This window comes from Salvelinus namaycush, chromosome 3, assembly GCF_016432855.1.
Source record: "Salvelinus namaycush isolate Seneca chromosome 3, SaNama_1.0, whole genome shotgun sequence".
NCBI lineage: Eukaryota > Metazoa > Chordata > Actinopteri > Salmoniformes > Salmonidae > Salvelinus > Salvelinus namaycush.
Window position 1 is genome coordinate 12,207,452 of NC_052309.1, and position 18,296 is coordinate 12,225,747.

The 18,296-nt window shown below is 41.3% G+C and overlaps 1 protein-coding gene across 2 annotated transcripts in view; it reads right to left on the bottom strand.

Moving 5' to 3' along the window:
• Window positions 1-12,749: 12,749 nt before the first annotated feature.
• The window catches only part of LOC120044213 (alpha-mannosidase 2-like), a 65,011-nt gene continuing 59,464 nt past the window's right edge, over window positions 12,750-18,296 (bottom strand). The window contains exons 18-22 of one of the 2 annotated variants that reach the window (XM_038988812.1): window positions 17,915-18,056; window positions 17,270-17,403; window positions 16,050-16,241; window positions 14,073-14,183; window positions 12,750-13,038 (exon numbers count right to left, since the gene is read on the bottom strand). In XM_038988812.1, coding sequence (XP_038844740.1) covers window positions 12,886-13,038; window positions 14,073-14,183; window positions 16,050-16,241; window positions 17,270-17,403; window positions 17,915-18,056 — 732 coding nt within the window. In that variant the 3' untranslated portion in view covers window positions 12,750-12,885. Of the gene's footprint in view, window positions 13,039-14,072; window positions 14,187-16,049; window positions 16,242-17,269; window positions 17,404-17,914; window positions 18,057-18,296 lie in introns of both variants that reach the window. The other variant, XM_038988811.1, reaches the window with a different exon arrangement.

Consider the following 18,296-nt stretch of genomic DNA (forward strand, 5'->3'; position numbering starts at 1 on the left):
TCTGGTTTGCACTTAGTGGGACTATCATTTGTTTTTCAACAGAACAATGACCCAAAACACACCTCCAGGCTGTGTAAGGGCTATTTAACCAAGAATGAAAGTGATGGAGTGTTGCATCAGATGAGCCGACATCAACCCAATTGAGATGGTTTGGAATGAGTTGGACCGCAGAGTGAAGGAAAAGCAGCCAACAAGTGCTCAGCAAATGTGGGAACTTTGAAGAATGTCAAATATAAAGTATATTTTGATTTGTTTAACACTTTTTTTGGTTAATACATGATTCCATATGTGTTATTTCATAGTTTTGATGTCTTCACTATTATTCTACAATGTAGAAAATAGTAAAAATATAGAAAAACCCTGAAATGAGTACTGTAGATGTGTCCAAACTTTTGACTGGTACTCTATATACTACACTGAACAAAATATAAACGCAGCACGTAAAGTGTTGGTCCCATGTTTCATGAGCTGAAATACAAAATCCCAGAAATGTTACATAAGCACACAAAGTTTTTTTCTCTCAGGAGTATTTCTTTCTGTAATAAATACCTTTGTGGGGCAAAATTAATTCTAATTGGCTGGGCCTGGCTCCCAGTGGGTGGGCCTATTCCCTCCAAGGCCCACCCATGACTGCACCCCTTCCCTGTCATGTGAAATCCATAGATTAGGGTCTAATTTATTTATTTTAATTGACTAATTTCCTTACATGAACTGTGAGTCAGTAAAATCTTTTAAATTGTTGCATGTTGCGTTCATATTTTTGTTCAGTGCCTTCGGAAAGTATTCCTACCCCTTGACTTTTTCCACATTTTGTTATGTTACAGCCTTATTCTAAAATTGATTGAATTACATTTTTTTCCTCATCAATCTACACACAATACCCCATAATGACAAAGACATTTTATTTTACAAATGGATTAAAACTAAAAAACAGAAATACCTTATTTACATAAGAATTCAGACCCTTTGCTATGAGACTCGAAATTGAGCTCAGGTGCATCCTGTTTCCATTGATCATCCTTGAGATGTTTCTACAACTTGATTGGAGTCCACCTGTGGTAAATTCAATTGATTGAACATAATTTGGAAAGGCACACAGCTGTCTATATAAGATCCCACAGTTGACAGTGCATGTCAGAGCAAAAATCAAGCCTTGAGGTCGAAGGAATTGTCTGTAGAGCTCCGAGACAGGATTGTGTCAAGGCACAGATCTGGGGAAGGGTTCTAAAAAATGTATGCAGCATTGAAGGTCCCCAAGAACATAGTGGCCTCACTCATTCTTAAATGGAAGAAGTTTGGAACCACCAAGGCTCTTCCTAGAGGTGGCCTCCCAGCCAAACTGAGAAATCGGGGGAGAAGGGCCTTGGTCAGGGAGCTCCAGAGTTCCTCTGTGGAGATGGGAGAACCTTCCAGAAGGCCAACCATCTTAGCAGGACTCCACCAATCAGTCCTTTATGGTAGAGTGGCCAAATGGAAGCCACTCCTCAGTAAAAGGCATAGGACAACCCTCTTGGAGTTTGCCAAAAGGCACCTAAAGGACTCTCAGACCATGAGAAACAAGATTTTCTGGTCTGATGAAACCATGATTGAAATCTGGCCTGAATGCCAAGTGTCACGTCTGGAGGAAACCTGGCACCATCCCTACGGTGAAGCAAGATGGTGGCAACATCGTGCTGTGGGGATGTTTTTCAGCGGCCAGGACTGGGAGACTAGTCAGGATCGAGGGAAAGATGAACGGAGCAAAGTACAGAGAGAAACCTTGATGAAAACCTGCTCCAGAGCTCTCAGGACCTCAGACTGGGACGAAGGTTCACAGAAAACTCAGTAGTCGCTTCAGGACAAACTCTGAATGTCCTTGAGTGGCCCAGACAGAGCCCAGACTTGAACCCAATCGAACATTTTTGGAGAGACCTGAAAATAGCTGTGCAGCAACGCTCCCCATCCAACCTGACAGACCTTGAGAGGATCTGCATAGAAGAATGGGAGAAGCTCCCCAAATATAAGTGTGCCAAGCTTGGAAATTACCCAAGAAAACTTGAGGCTGTAATCGCTGCCAAAGGTGCTTCAACAAGTACTGAGTAAAGAGTCTGAATACTTATGTAAATGTGATATTTCTGTAGTTATTTTTTTTTTATACATTTGCAAAAAGAATAACTATTTTTGCTTTGTCAAAATGGGATATTGTGTGCGGATTGAGGATGATTTTAGATGAAGATTCTTTTTTAATAATCAATTTTAGAATAAGGCTAACAAAATGTGGGAAAAGTCAAGGGGTCTGAATACTTTCCGAATGCACTGTATATGTGTGTACGGTACCTGTTATATATTGGGGGCAAACTAGGATGTGCTTTTGTGTTATTGCTGTAAGAGGGAGTGAATTAGCTCGCACGCTCTAATTGTAACGGTCACAGTAATGCCCACTTATTTCCATGCTAACAGATGAATCAAGAATATACAGACATTAACATGTGCTAATGTGCTTTCTTGTGTCTATCATCAGGTACTTACATTTATTGTATGTTGTTCTGTTTTTGTCATTGTTATGTTTGTTGGCCGTCATTGTAAAACAAGAATTTGTTCTTAACTGACTTGCCTAGTTAAATAAAAAAATGTTTGTCAGCCTCATAAAAGCTGATATTTCAAACACATAAAATATGCATCCAAGCCTAGCTGAAATACTATAAGGAACATGTTGGGTCATTTTCACAGCTCTCTTTCCTTACAACCGGTCAAACTGAAAATATTCTTTCCCCTGATTTTTCTTCTTTTTGTATTGTATTTTCTCACTGGTGCTGCAAAAGAAGTAGAGATGACAGATAAATCTTTACAATGTCAACTAGATTGAAGTACACTATATGACCAAGAGTATGTGGACACCTGCTCATCGAACATCTCATTCCAAAATCATGGGCATTAATATGAAGTTGTTCCCCCCTTTGCTGCTAAAACAGCCAGGAAGGATGGGAAGGTTTTCCACTAGAAGTTGTAACATTGCTGCGGGGACTTTGCTACGGGGACTTGCTTCCATTCAGCCAAAAGAGCATTAGTGTGGTCGGGCACTGATGTTAGGCGATTAGGCCTGGCTCACAGTTGGCGTTCCAATTAATCCCAAAGGTGTTTGATGGGGTAGAAGTCAGGGCTCTGCAGGCCAGTAAAGTTCTTCCACACCATTCTCGACAAACCATTTCTGTATGGACCTCGCTTTGTATGGACCTGTAGCACGCGCTCCAGCAGGTATATCTCTCTAGTCACCCCCAAAACCAATTCTTCCTTTGGACGCCTCTCCTTCCAGTTCTCTGCTGCCAATGACTGGAACGAACTACAAAAATCTCTGAAACTGGAAACACCTATCTCCCTCACTAGCTTTAAGCACCAGCTGTCAGAGCAGCTCATAGATTACTGCACCTGTACATAACCCATCTACAATTTAGCCCAAACAACTACCTCTTTACCTACTGTATTTATTTATTAATTTATTTTGCTCCTTTGCACCCCATTATTTCTGTCTCTACTTTGCACTTTCTTCCAATGCAAACCAACCATTCCAGTGTTTTTTTAGTTTTTATTTTACTTGCTGTGTTGTACTCACTTCGCCTCCATGGCCTTTTTATATTTTTATTTATTTATACATATATCTGTTTGCCTTCACCTCCCTTATCTCACCTCACTTGCTCACATTGTATATAGACTTATTTTTTTTCACTGTATTATTGACTATATGTTTGTTTTTACTCCATGTGTAACTATGTGTTGTTGTATGTGTCGAACTGCTTTGCTTTATCTTGGCCAGGTCGCAATTGTAAATGAGAACGTGTTCTCAATTTGCCTACCTGGTTAAATAAAGGTTAAATAAAAAAAAATAAAAAAAAATTGTGCACAGGGGCATTGTCATGCTGAAACAGGAAAGGGCCTTCCCCAAACTTTTGCCAAAAAGTTGGAACCACAGAAACGTCTAAAATGTCATTGTATGCTGTAGCGTTAAGATTTTCCTTCACTGGAACAAAGGGGCCTAGCCTGAACCATGAAAAACAGCCCCAGACCCTTATTCCTCCTCCACCAAACTTTACAGTTGGCACTATGGTAGCGTTCTCCTGGCATCTGCCAAACCCAGATTTGTCCATCAGACTGCCAGATGGTGAAGCATGATTCATCACTCCACAGAACATGTTTCCACTGCTCCAGAGTCCAATGGTGGCAAGCTTTACACCACTTCAGCTGACGCTTGACATTGCGCATGGTGAACTTAGGCTTGTGTGCTGCTGCTCGGCCATGGACACCCATTTCATGAAGCACCTGATGAACAGTTATTGTGCTGAAGTTGCTTCCAGAGGCAGTTTGGAACTTGGTAGTGAGTGTTGCAACTGAGGACAGACAATTTTTACTTGCTGTGCACTTCAGCACTTGACGGTCCCGTTCTGTGAAGTCCCATTCTGTGAGCTTGTGTGACTTACCACTTCGCGGCTGAGCCTTTGTTGCTCCTAGACGTTTCCACTTCACAATAACAGCACTTACAGTTGACCGGGCAGCTCTAGCTTGTCAGAAATTTGACAAATTGACTTGTTGGAAAGGTGGCATCCTATCCACGTTGATAGTCACTGAGCTCTTCAGTAAGGCCGTTCTACTGCCAATGTTTGTCTATGGAGATTGCATGGCTGTGTGCTCCATTTTGTCAGCAATGTGTGTGGCTGAAATTGCCAAATCCACTAATTTGAAGGAGTGTCCACATAGTTTATATATAGTGTATTAATTCTATTGATTTATGACATTCTGGTGAGCAAGGATTTATTTGGTATTCTAGGGCAACATATAATGACAGAAGAGAAGCTACATGTATCTAATTACACACAGTTGACTAACAAATCGAGAGCTTGGTGTTATAAGGTTCTCTGCAAAAATATGATTCTGAGATAATTGGCTTTAAAGTCCCGAACAATCATTGGTTTGAATGGTGTCAGCAATTTTTATATTGTATTCTTTTGAACTTATCAACATGGATTGGGTTATTTAGAGTACTATATTGGTAGAAACCATTGAACAGAACAAGGCTATGTCAATAATTCATTTTTGACAAAAATGCAGATAGAACCTTATAGTCCCAAACTCTCGAAATAACCTACCAAAATGTTAGAAATTATAAACAAAACATATTTAAATTAGGCAACAACAAAAAATACTGCACCCTCTACCAAAAACGAGTTATGCTGTCTCTTACTGTAGCCTGAAGATGGTTAGGGTTGGGTGCGGGCCTCAGATTTTCACGTTATCACATTGGCTATAGTCGGTGGTTGCGGATGGGTTGTTAGCAATTGCGGCGGTTGCGGGTGAACAAACAGCTGACCTGCGCACCACTAGCTCATATGTTCATTTCCCGTTGCAAAACATTTTAAAACGTGCCCATATGATCATAATTCTGCTGTCAATGTCCCGCTTTCCATCCCCAACCGTTTTCTGTTACAGTTCACAGAATGCCCAGCAGATGGTGACAAAATCTAATATGTGTGGCTATTTCACTGGACGCTAGGTTTGGGGTCAATTTCATTTAAAGTGCAGTCAATTCAGAAAGTATACACTGAAATTCCAATTCTCCAATTCTCTGGAATTGAAACGGAATTGACCCCAACTCTGCTGTACACCTCAAAGTAATCAGATGTTCCCTCAACAGCACAGAGCTGAACTGAAATGCATGGGAGAGGGAGACCACATTGAGCTTCCTCTGGCCTGTACAGAGCTGCTCTTGCTTGGTTTGTGCCATGGCAAAATTCTAAATGGTGGGTTATTAATGAGGCCTTAATAGTGCCTATTATAAACCCTAATGGGCATAGCTGTTATTTTTGTCAACTTGGAAAGAGAGTTATTTACATGGTCAAGAAAGATTTAGGGCCTTGGTAATTATAATGATTATGAATAATATGTCTTAGCTATTAACACATATTGTTTTTGAGTAAATCAAGACAAACACTGTGTTTTCTCTTTAGATTCCCTGGATTCCCTTCTGATGTCATTGGACAATGCTCCGGTATATACAGAACAGATTCCTGCCCTCTTTTACCTGGGAGAGTCAGTATTGTACTGGGTCTGTACTGATACGTCTCCAAAGCCCAATTTGAAGATACTCAAGGTAGACTGGGAAGAGGATACCTAGTCAGTTGCACAACTGAAAAGCATTCAACCAAAATGTGTCTTCCACATTTAACCCGACCCCTCTGAATCAGAGGGGACAGATCTTGGTTCCTTTTTAGTACATATCAATGTGTGTGGAAAAATAACCTATGTACCAAGTTTACAGATTAGCCTACTTGTAAAACGGCAAGAACTTGAATTGTATTATGTGTCGTTCACCTTTGCAACTTCATAGTGATCCTGTAAGGCTCAGTTGGTAGAGCATGGCCCTTACACCACCAGGGTTGTGGGTTCAATTCTGGGAGCCGCCGATACGTAAACCGAATGCATGCATGACTGTAGGTCGTTTTGGATAAAAACATCTTCTAAATAGCATACAGTATTGGGATCTTTTGGCTGCGTTATTTCTTCTTCTTTCACATCTCTGGAAACATGAGTGGATACCAAGGAAGCAAATCCAATCTTCATGATTCTTTTAAAGGCATTGTACTATATGTATAAAATAAACATAGCCATTTATTATATTTTTAACATGACTAATTGTTTTTTCTACTCAAAGAAACTGACCTCAATTTCAAACCGCATTGAAGAAAAATACATGTGTTCTTGGGTGTGTGTGTGCACGTACGTGCAACTAATGGGTGTAAACTGTGTTGTTGTTGAAAAACATGAATAATGTCTGTAAACTTCTGTTTCTCTTTTAGCTTTGTCTCAGTGTGAGTCATGCTAACAACCGTATCCTAACATACTGGTCTCAGTGCACTTCATGTTACATCCAGAGTAGGTTATTTGTGGACTGGGACCTTTTCAAGATGATTCAGCACCAGTAAGAGTTCCATGACAATTCTAACAAACCTAAACTATTTATTTCGGTCATGTGTTGATCCATTTGCACGAATGCGCCAAGGTCATGGATTCACATACATACAAAAAAGGTATACAATAACTGGACTGTCAGTTGCTTTGGATAGGTGTCTGCTAAGTGGAATAATATGAATTCTATCCCAAAAATGCATTTGGTTTACGATTAGTTTAACCTTAACATCAGCAAAGTGTATTCAAGTTCACTGAAGTTCACATCTGTAGCATTGCACTATGCCATAATAACACATTACTTATCGAGGAGACTAATATAAGGGCATCATGCCATCTGTGCAGGTGTTTAATGTTTGAATATCCCGTAGCTACATCCTGATGCTTTCCCCATGTAATCTGTTGTGTACTGTCGGCTCAGGCAGACTGTCAGGAGTATGACATGTACCAGGGGCTCTGGCATTGTCTTCCCAGTTGGTACTGCGTATAAAACAATGTCAACCAGCAGTCCCAGGTGTAACACCACCTCTTCCTGCTGAGAGACGAGCTGCAAAAAGACAACTGGTTGGTTTGAGCTGTCTATTGTAATCTTGTTCCTCAATATTTAAACTTTTTATTAGTGCAACACCATGACAATGTAGGCTATATATTTGTTTCCAGAATCTGCCGTACTACAGACTGTGACAAATTATGACTTTCCTAATGACTTGATTCAGCTCTAATCTGGTAACCAGATGTGTTTGTGCTTTAGCCAATGCTTTGTAAAGGGAAAGGCAGTTGTTGTGACGACACAGCGGTTGGATATGAAAAGTCAGACATCTCTTTTCTTTGAGAGTAAGTTGACATTTGAGATAAGGCCCAGAGTAATTCTTGACCATGTGACATGACCAGGAAAACCTTAGACAACACACACTCAGTATGTACAATTTAGTACCTCTAGAACCCTGGGGGCGTCTCTGACTCTCTGGTCTGTTTCTTGGCTCAGGTGTTCCTGCAGAGCGATCCAGGCCACATTCCTCAGCCCCTTCTGCAACACGGCTCCGCTGAGCCCTCAGCATACTTACACCAAAGCCTGAACAGCACTGTAGCGCAGCTGCCAGGTGCCGGTGCCAGCTAGCAAATGAACAGATGACACCAAACTCAGTGAAGACCCTGACAAACTGCAGACCAGGATAGGGAATTACTGCTTTAGATTAGACTTTTAGTGTAAATATAATGGATAACCCAAGCTGTTTCATTGGAACATACTCTTACTTTAAACTGCAATGTCTGCAATGTAGAGTCATATAGGCCTAATATCTAAAGATGTTGAAAAAGGAATTACCAAAACTGAAATAGATGTGGTTATATTTTTGCTCATTTCAATGTTTGCTTGGTTTCCCACTCGTTTTTCTCCATGATTTACATGGATTGCCATTTGCCATCACCAACAACCCCTCGGAGGCATCCCTTCTTGGAAAAGAGGATGACCTACTTTTGGTGATAATGAAAGAAATGAAAAGAGAGAGAGAGACGAGTTAATTTATTGTGTAGATTATTTATGGGCCAGTTTTTGACACACCCAGATGAAGCCTAAACTACAAAAACATGCTCAATTTAGAATCTCCAGTGAAAGTGATTTTCAGTCCAGAACTATGCTTAATCTTGGTCTGGGTAACCAGCCCATAATACAGTATATCTAGAATCCCATGCTGCTCTGTCTTTGGGTTGATGCAGAGACTCATAAACATCTGAAGGCACAGCAAGCAAGACTTTGCAGAACCAGAACCATTAGTCCTACAGTACAGTCCACCCCGAATTTAAAATAGATGTTTAAAATTAAATACATTAATTAAAAAACTCATTGATTTAAAACAAATCACGTTGATTTGGATGACTAAGTAAGTCTTTATAACTTGAAACTGGTATAAAATAAACATGAATACATTTAGGAACAATGATGCATCCGGAGCGATGTGTTTACATACGTACAGTTGAAGTCGGAAGTTTACATACACCTTAGCCAAATACATTTAAACTCAGTTTTTCACAATTCCTGACATTTAATCGTAGTAAAAACTCCCTGTCTTAAGTTAGTTAGGATCACCACTTTATTTGAAGGATGTGATGTGATGTCAGAATAATAGTAGAGAGAATGATTTATTTCAGCTTTTGTTTCTTTCATCACATTCCCAGTGGGTCAGAAGTTTACATACATTCAATTAGTATTTGGTAGCATTGCCTTTAAATTGTTTAACTTGGTCAAATGTTTCGTGTAGCCTTCCACAAGCTTCCCACAATAAGTTGGGGGAATTTTGGCCCATTCCTCCTGACAGAGCTGGTGTAACTGAGTCAGGTTTGTAGGCCTCCTTGCTCGCACAGGCTTTTTCAGTTCTGCCCACAATTTTTAATAGGATTGAGGTCAGAGCTTTGTGATGGCCACTCCAATACCTTGACTTTGTTGTCCTTTAGCCATTTCGCCACAACTTTGGAATTATGCTTGGGGTCATTGTCCATTTGGAAGACCCATTTGCGACCAAGCTTTAACTTCCTGACTGATGTCTTGAGCTGTTGCTTCAATATATCTACATAATTTTCCTGCCCCATGATGCAATCTATTTTGTGAAGTGCACCAGTCACTCTTGCAGCAAAGCTTCCCCCCAACATGATGCTGCCACCCCCGTGCTTGACAGTTGGGATGGTGTTCTTCGGCTTGCAAACCTCACCTTTTTTCCTCTAAACATGACGATGTTCATTATGGCCAAACAGTTCTATTTTTGTTTCATCAGACCAGAGGACATTTCTCCAAAAAGTACGATCTTTGTCCCCATGTGCAGTTGCAAACCGTAGTCTGGATTTTTTTATGGCGACTTTGGAGCAGTGGCTTCTTCCTTGCTGAGCGGCCTTTCAGGTTATGTCGATATAGGACTCGTTTTACTGTGGAAATAGATACTTTCGTACCTGTTCCTCCAACATCTTCACAAGGTCCTTTGCTGTTGTTCTGGGATTAATTTGCACTTTTCACACCAAAGTACTTTCATCTCTAGGAGACAGAACGCGTCTCCTTCCTGAGCGGTATGACGGCTGCGTGGTCCCATGGTGCTTATGCTTGCGTGCTATTGTTTGTACAGATGAACGTGGTACCTTCAGGCGTTTGGAAATTGCTCCCAAGGATGAACCAGACTTGTGGAGGTCTACAATTTATTTTCTGAGGTCTTGGCTGATTTCTTTTGATTTTCCCATGATGTCAAGCAAAGCGGCACTGAGTTTGAAGGTAGGCCTTGAAATACATCCACAGGTACACCTCCAATTGACTCAAATTATGTCAATTAGTCATTCAGAAGCTTCTAAAGCCATGACATTATTTTCTGGAATTTTCCAAGCTGTTTAAAGGCACAGTCAACTTAGTGTATGTAAGCTTCTGACCCACTGGAATTGTGATACAGTGAATAATCTGTCTGTAAACAATTGTTGGAAAAATGACTTGTGTCATGCACAAAGTATATGTCCTAACCAACTTGCCAAAACTATAGTTTGTTAACAAGAAATTTGTGGAGTGTTTGAAAAACGAGTTTTAATGACTCCGACCTAAGTGTATGTAAACTTCCAATTTCAACTTTATGACTGTGCAATGACTGGCATGACAAGAGGAAAACTGATGATGCACTATCCAATTTTGAAATTGCACCTTGTGCAGCCTACTATTACAGCTGTTAAGATTAAGTTGAAAGCCGGACTGAGTTCCTTTTTGGGGGGAAATATTGTCTTGCATACAACAAGTGCAAATGGTTTTATGCACTTTATTTAATCGACAAAACTAACTTGGATTTCATTATTTTTTATTCTCCCATTATGTGACATTTACAGAAAGATAAACAATGACAACATTTTACTCTCAACAAGCAACATTGGTAGACAGAGATTTGCGCATACCACCATACCCTAATGCTGAGTTTCAAATACAGACAATAGAACAATTACAATTCTATACCAAGTAAAGTGTATTGTTTCTCAAATATGCTTTTGATTTCAAATCATCCTAGACCAGCTTCTGTCTTGAAATTGACTTTTGTCGCTCATAAAGGAGATAATAAATGTGTTTCCCATAATTTAATCAGATGTGATAGAACTATTAAACTAGCTTTGACATTCCCATTCACATTCAAACATTACGGAACAACCATTTCCACATTAATTTACTTTGACACAAATAGACATTCAAAAAAATGAGCAACCAATGTCCCAAGAATTCTATTTCCTTACCATGACAGTGAAGGCGCAATTATTTGACCACCAGAATAGCTAGGCATTCTTCCATATCACACATAAGATACGCTCACCTCAAAACACCCCAGGAAATGTAAGGGAACATTTCCATCTCCTTGGAACTTCACAAACGTGTTCAAAACATGAATTAAAAAACCCCATGGCAACATGTTGAAGTGGATTTGAAAATGGCTCAGTCAAGGTACCAGTTTAAGGCATTCCATCTGTTAGCCAAGATCACAGGCAAGAACGGCACAAAACAAAAATAGTTGCGCAAATATGACAGAGTTTGTGACCTTTGGCATGTCGTACGCTTTATGCCATAGTAACAAAATGTGTCTCAAGAATGTAATGACTAACTATTGTAGATTTAGAGGATTCAACTCATTCATTTGCATGAGGAGAAAAGAGGGGATTGCTGCATATACGGTATCAATGGTGAGTTGGATCAGTTGCATAGTTTGATATCTAGGCTGTAGGCCCCAATTCAATCAATTGCAGATTATAATAAACCACACTGAGTGGCGGTTTCCCGGACACAGATTAAGCCTAGTCCTGGACTAAAAAGCATGTTCGATGCCAAATTTCCATTGAAAGTGCTTTCTAATGCAGAACCTGGATTTTTCCATATCTGGGAAACCGGCTTTGAAAGTTAACACTACAGGTGTGTTTTTTTCATCAACATCCAATTAGGACATTTTCCCAGAGAGGAACAGCTTGTGGGGTGTGTCTGTTTTCACAGTGACACCTCAACACAGTGTGAACATTCCAAGTCAACCCGTGGTGCCGTTTTCCTGCAACTGCAACTGATTAAAAGGCTTTATTATTGATACACCTTTGAACATTTCTTGATCAAAACATCTGACTGACTGGTGCGCTGTACCAAGAGCTGTGTAAAACAACAAAAAAGGGATAATTCACAACAATACGTATATGAAGGTCACAATAACAGACCTATATCAATGAATGTGATGTCACATGTCAATTATATAACAACTATTTGCTGCAGTAATTTCACATTGATAGTAAATTCTAACAGGCATTTTTCTCCAAGGGGAACAACATATAAGCATATGTACATTGGGCTCATTATGAAATTGAGAAATAAGGCACATTTTTGCTCTTTGGAAAAATAAAAACAGCATCTCACTTGCAGTGAAACATATAAAAAATATATATTTAGAATCAGTTGGTGTTCAAATCTTTTTTTCGGCATGCCAAGGACATTAAGCAATATTCACTATGATTGAAACCATACCTTGGTAAAACAAGACAAGGAATCACATTGTACAAAATCATATTAGTGGAAAAGGAAATCTGGACCCGTGGTCTTCTCAGTAGAGTGAGTTCAAGTGAAATTGCAACACAAACGTTCGCAACACATACAGAACCTGAGACTGCAGGATAACTAGGGATACTGGATTCAAACAATATCATATTGCACTTTTAGAATGAAGCTTAATCAAGATCCATTTCCTTTTCCTCCTGCCTCTCTCCTTTCTTCCCCTCCTCCCTCTCTTCTTCCTAATCCTCCTCCCTCTCTCCTTCTTTCTCTCTTCCTCTTTCCCTCCTTCCGTCTGTTCCAAGGATGTACTATGTCCCTAGGCTTCTGCATAGCCTCGCTGACAATGTTTTTCGGCACAGGAACAGAGGCCAGATTTTGGGCATGTGCCATGGCAGGCACTGACTAGGCTCTCTGGCCAGCTGTCATGTCAGCTGTACGCGGTATGTGCTGATCTCCATTGGTTTCAGTCTGATTTCCTCTTTGCTCGACCCTCCCTCAGTCGTATGCATCAGAGTCAGGGATACAGGGATGATGCTCTGGAATCTCAGTTCTGAAAACAGCTTCTCCGTGTGGATCTGTGAGAGAACCAAACCAAACATGAACAATGACGTTATAACCGCATGTTGGAATAGAGAACCCATTATAAAAGGAGTTGATGGTTTAATAAAAGTATTTGACGCTGGCTTTGATCATGATGAAATATCCTATTATTTTAGAAGATATTAATAAGCTTGAGTATACTGAGCAAAAATATAAACGCAACATGCAAAACATTTCTAAGGTTTCACTGTGTTACAGTTCATATTAGGAAATCAGTTAATTGACATAAATTACCTAGGCCCTAATCTATGGTTTTCACAGGAATTGGCATAGGCCCACACACTGGGGAGCCAGGCCCTACCAATCAGAATGAGTTTTTCCCTACAAAAGGGCTTTATTACAGACAGAAATACTCCTCAGTTTCATCAGCTGTCTGGGTGGCTGGTCTCAGACAATCCCGCAGGTGAAGAAGCCGGATGTGGAGGTCCTGGGCTGGTGTGATTACATGTGATCTGCGGTTGTGGGGTTGGTTGGACGTACTGACAAATTCTCTAAAACGACGTTAGATGCGGCTTATTGTAGAGAAATGAACATTCAATTCTCTGGCAACAGTGGTGGACATTCCTGCAGTTAGCATGCCAATTGCACGCTCCGTGTTGTGTGACAAAACTTCACATTTTAGAGTGGCCTTTTATTGTCCCCAGCACAAGGTGCACCTCTGTAATGATCATGCTGTTTAATCAGCTTCTTGAAATGCCACACCTGTCAGATGTACAGATTATCTTGACAAAGGAGAAATGCTGACTAACAGGGATGTAAACAAATTTGTGCACAACATTTGAGAGAAATAATATTTTTTGGCATATGGAACATTTCTGGGATCTTTTATTTCAGCTCATGAAACACTTTAAACGTTGAGTTAATTTTTTTTCAGTATATCTCTTTCATTTTGGTGTGCATGTGCGTGTTTGTGTGCATGCATGCACGGGTGTCTCTCTGTGTGTGTATGCCTGTGCCTGTGTGCTCCTGTGTGTGTGTCAGCGTGTCGGCATGTGTGTGGCAGGTTTACCTTCCCCTGCGTGGTGGCACACAGTAGCCCTGTGTTCCTATTGGAGAAGGCGCAGTCAAAGCCTTTTCTGTGCAGAATCAAAGCCGCCTCGTCCGACGGACCACCCCCGTCCTCCTGTAGGACCGGTGACAAATGATTCAGTCCCCACAAAGACCCCAACTGTCCCCCCCCAGCCTCAACACTGGAGCAATTATAGAGACCACCCTTTCACAGGTCAGCTGCATTTCCACAGCCATGTTCGAGGAGCTGATTCTGAAACAGACCTGGGTTCACATACTATTCAAATAGAGTAGTTTCAACACTGCAAACGCTCATATCTGGAACTCCAGGCCGGTGAGAGCAAACGCTCCTATCTGGAACTCCAGGCCGGTGAGAGCAAACGCTCCTATCTGGAACTCCAGGCCGGTGAGAGCAAACGCTCCTATCTGGAACTCCAGGCCGGTGAGAGCAAACGCTCATATCTGGAACTCCAGGCCGGCGAGAGCAAACGCTCCTATCTGGAACTCCAGGCCGGCGAGAGCAAACGCTCATATCTGGAACTCCAGGCCGGCGAGAGCAAACGCTCCTATCTGGAACTCCAAGCCGGCGAGAGCAAACGCTCCTATCTGGAACTCCAAGCCGGCGAGAGCAAACGCTCCTATCTGGAACTCCAGGCCGGCGAGAGCAAACGCTCCTATCTGGAACTCCAGGCCGGCGAGAGCAAACGCTCCTATCTGGAACTCCAGGCCGGCGAGAGCAAACGCTCCTATCTGGAACTCCAGGCCGGCGAGAGCAAACGCTCCTATCTGGAACTCCAGGCCGGCGAGAGCAAACGCTCCTATCTGGAACTCCAGGCCGGCGAGAGCAAACGCTCCTATCTGGAACTCCAGGCCGGCGAGAGCAAACGCTCCTATCTGGAACTCCAGGCCGGCGAGAGCAAACGCTCCTATCTGGAACTCCAGGCCAGCGAGAGCAAACGCTTAAGGTATTTTAAAGATTTCAAATCGTATTTAAACCCAGGTCTGACTCTGAAACAGGGTAACTACTGTAGTTTACTACCTGACAGCACAAGTCCAAGTCAATTTCACCCTCCCTCCAGAAATGGTGTTTATTTTCCATCCACAGTCCCTGGCTGAGTAAATGGAGAGATGCCACAGTGCATACTAAGTGGGCTGGTAGTAGCGGCAGTGGTGTCATCATGTGAGTATTCGTGTAAATCCATACAAAGCCCTCGTCTCTAACACATTTCACGCTACCGTCTCCTCTTTTGATTTGTTCTCAGAGTCAAATTGGATGTCAGAGCGTGTCTTTACAATCGATAATTGAGCAAATTGGTCAGCAGATTCCCCTTCTCAGCGGAACAATTAGCTCGATCTTTGACATGAGAGACAGCTCTATCATCAGAGTTAACAGGCCATGCGACAACAAAGTAGGAGATTATAGAAGATGTACAACACAGAGATGTAGTGTATTTACAGAGATGATATAAGGACAAAGGAGGAGTGCTGAGTGTGTGTTTTGTCCTAACAAACAAGAGATGAAACCAGGATTCCACATAGGTAGGTTTAAATCAATACAGCCAAGGTAGATCTTAATAAAAAGCATGACTATGAGAACACAGCGGTACAGTCATCACTTTAGAAAACTTGGTAACTCTTAGTCTTTCTATGGAGTTGCTCTGGTGTAGTAACCCTGTAACTACTCTAGTAACAACATTGTATTAACATATTATTACATAGTTATTCAGGATTTACATACAGTAGCAAATTACCTGAGCGTTTTTTGTTACTAGCTACATAATTGGAACGGTTCATGTCTCAACTCCATGAATATGCAAGTACAAAGCAATGATTAAATCACTACAAAACAACATGTAAATGCAATGTAATTAAAGCCTTACTACACAGATATACGAGTAACAATGTAAAGCACGAGCTTGTTGCGGCCTGATGCTCCACAGGGAGAAAAGAGAAGTAAGGAAGTATTCTGTAGCATTACCTTGGACTGTATGCTGCGTAGATTGACCAAATGGATGTCACAGGGCAGCGATGAGGCCAGCGGGGTGAAGGCGGACAAGGACAGGGACTGTGCCTCCGTGCTGACAGCCATGGAGATCAGAGGGTGGTTCAGGTACAGCGACGACACGTGACTCAGCAGAGACGGGTAGCTGATGGGAGAGCGTTTCTCCCCCTAGAAATATCAAAGCAGAGACAGGGACATTAAGACAATACTCTGGGGGAAAAGAGAGGAATGATCATAATGTAATACATGACAATGTTTTAACCCTAATGTCTTAACACTAGAAAAGATGAGTGTCATGTGGACGCAAAACAAATGTACATTTTTTTTACTTTGCCATTTTTAAAGTCATGTCCCCCGTCCTTGACTTTTCCTAAAGACAAGATTAAATTGACAATAGTCTGATGGGTGACAATATTATCAACTGTCAAATTGTAGATGAAGAGATGGGCACAGCATGGAATTGACACAGAGGCAGGGAAACAGGGTGCCAAAAAGTCACTTTTTCAAATCCTACAGTCACATACAAGTAAGATGTTTTGATTTATATCTAGTATCAGAAAGAGTGGATTCTGAAGTTTCTAAAACACTTACCTTTGTCAAATAACTCTCAAAATTCCAAGAATAACCGCTGTTCCATTTGTTTACCACATGAGCAGCATAGCTCAGCCTACTAAGCAAAGACTAGTAATACAACTTAAAATATGTTATTCTGTTCTTTTGAAAAACATTTCCTTATTTATATAATGTTTCTTAAGATCTGCCAAAACAAAATTCTAATGGATTTCTTTGTGATGGATTTGACTCTTGAATTGTGGTGTTTTAGTGTTTTTTCCATATAGCCGAAAGTAACATAACATAATGAAAATGCTATTATGTTATTTGAAATAATTATTATTTCGTATTATAATGTTACTTAAGACCTTAATAAACACAATCAAAGGACACTTTTTCCAATAGCATATAAGAAATGTATTTCTTAGACTTTTAGGATGTTGACGTCCAAAAAATGAGTCATTGGCTCAAAGGGGGGAGGCCCTCGAGGCAAGGCTTTTCTAGTGTTAATCAAGTCTCCATTATTGACCTTCAAAAGTCAGTGAACATCAGTAAACTACAGTAGAACTACAAACTACAGTAAGTATGAAAATTATAAAACGGAATATGTAGTGAGCTCAATCTCAAACTCCTGTTGTAAGTACCCCATCGGTCTTGGTCCTCTTCTCCAGGAGCAGGCGGAAAGTGCTGGCGGTAACTTTGTTGTCCAGGACACCCTGGCCCAGCCCGCGGTTATCATCCTGGTTCAGCCGACGATCCATAATCACCTCCAACTGGCCTGGAGGGTAAAAGGTCAAAAGTTATCTTCATAAATATTTCGATATCACGGTGTCTTCTGGTCACATAAGAGAAATTCATCAAAGTATAGAACGTTATGTCTTTTAAAGCTTGGCCAGAAACAGCATGATAGAAACTTTACTCATTTTAAATCGAGTCGTACTGTATCTCCCCCTCTTTTCACATCCTGGTGCCGAAATAGCTGTTATGTACTGTATACACCACAGGAGGTTGGTGGCAACTTAATTGGGGAGGACTGGCTCGTGTTAATGGCTGGAGTGGAATGAGTGGAATGGAATCAAATACATCAAACGTGTGGGTTCTATTTGTTTGATGCCATTCCATTAGCTCCTTTCCAGCCATTATTATGAGCCGTCCTCCCCTCAGCAGCCTCCACTGGTATACAGATGGCAAGCTGAGAATCGAGCAGGGATGTCATCTTTCCCGGAGAATTGAAGTACTGACGCCCTTCCAATAGACAACAGAAAACAAATCCACCGGCTTGCACTCACCACTCACAAGGCTAGCAGAGCCCAGAGACTGTGCAGTGAGCAGGGTCAGTCTGGTACCGAGGTCCTGGATGTAGACCATGCTGGTCATGGGATAGAAGTTGGCTTGAAGGGGAAGCTTGGCCATGGTTCTTCTGGGCTGGATCTGCAGACAACATACATAGCATGGTTACACAATACCCACGCTTTATACAGTGACGCTATGGACTGAAGTGCAATGAGCCTTGACGCGCAATGCGGGTACTTGAGAAACAAGAGTGCTATGACATAGCATCAGGAGTACTTCCTGACCATGTGACCTGACCAGGAAAAACTCAGAGCCCTAGACTTTAACGAGGACCCAGAATTTTTCCTGTAGGGGAAAAACTCCTGGCCCCAAGCATAC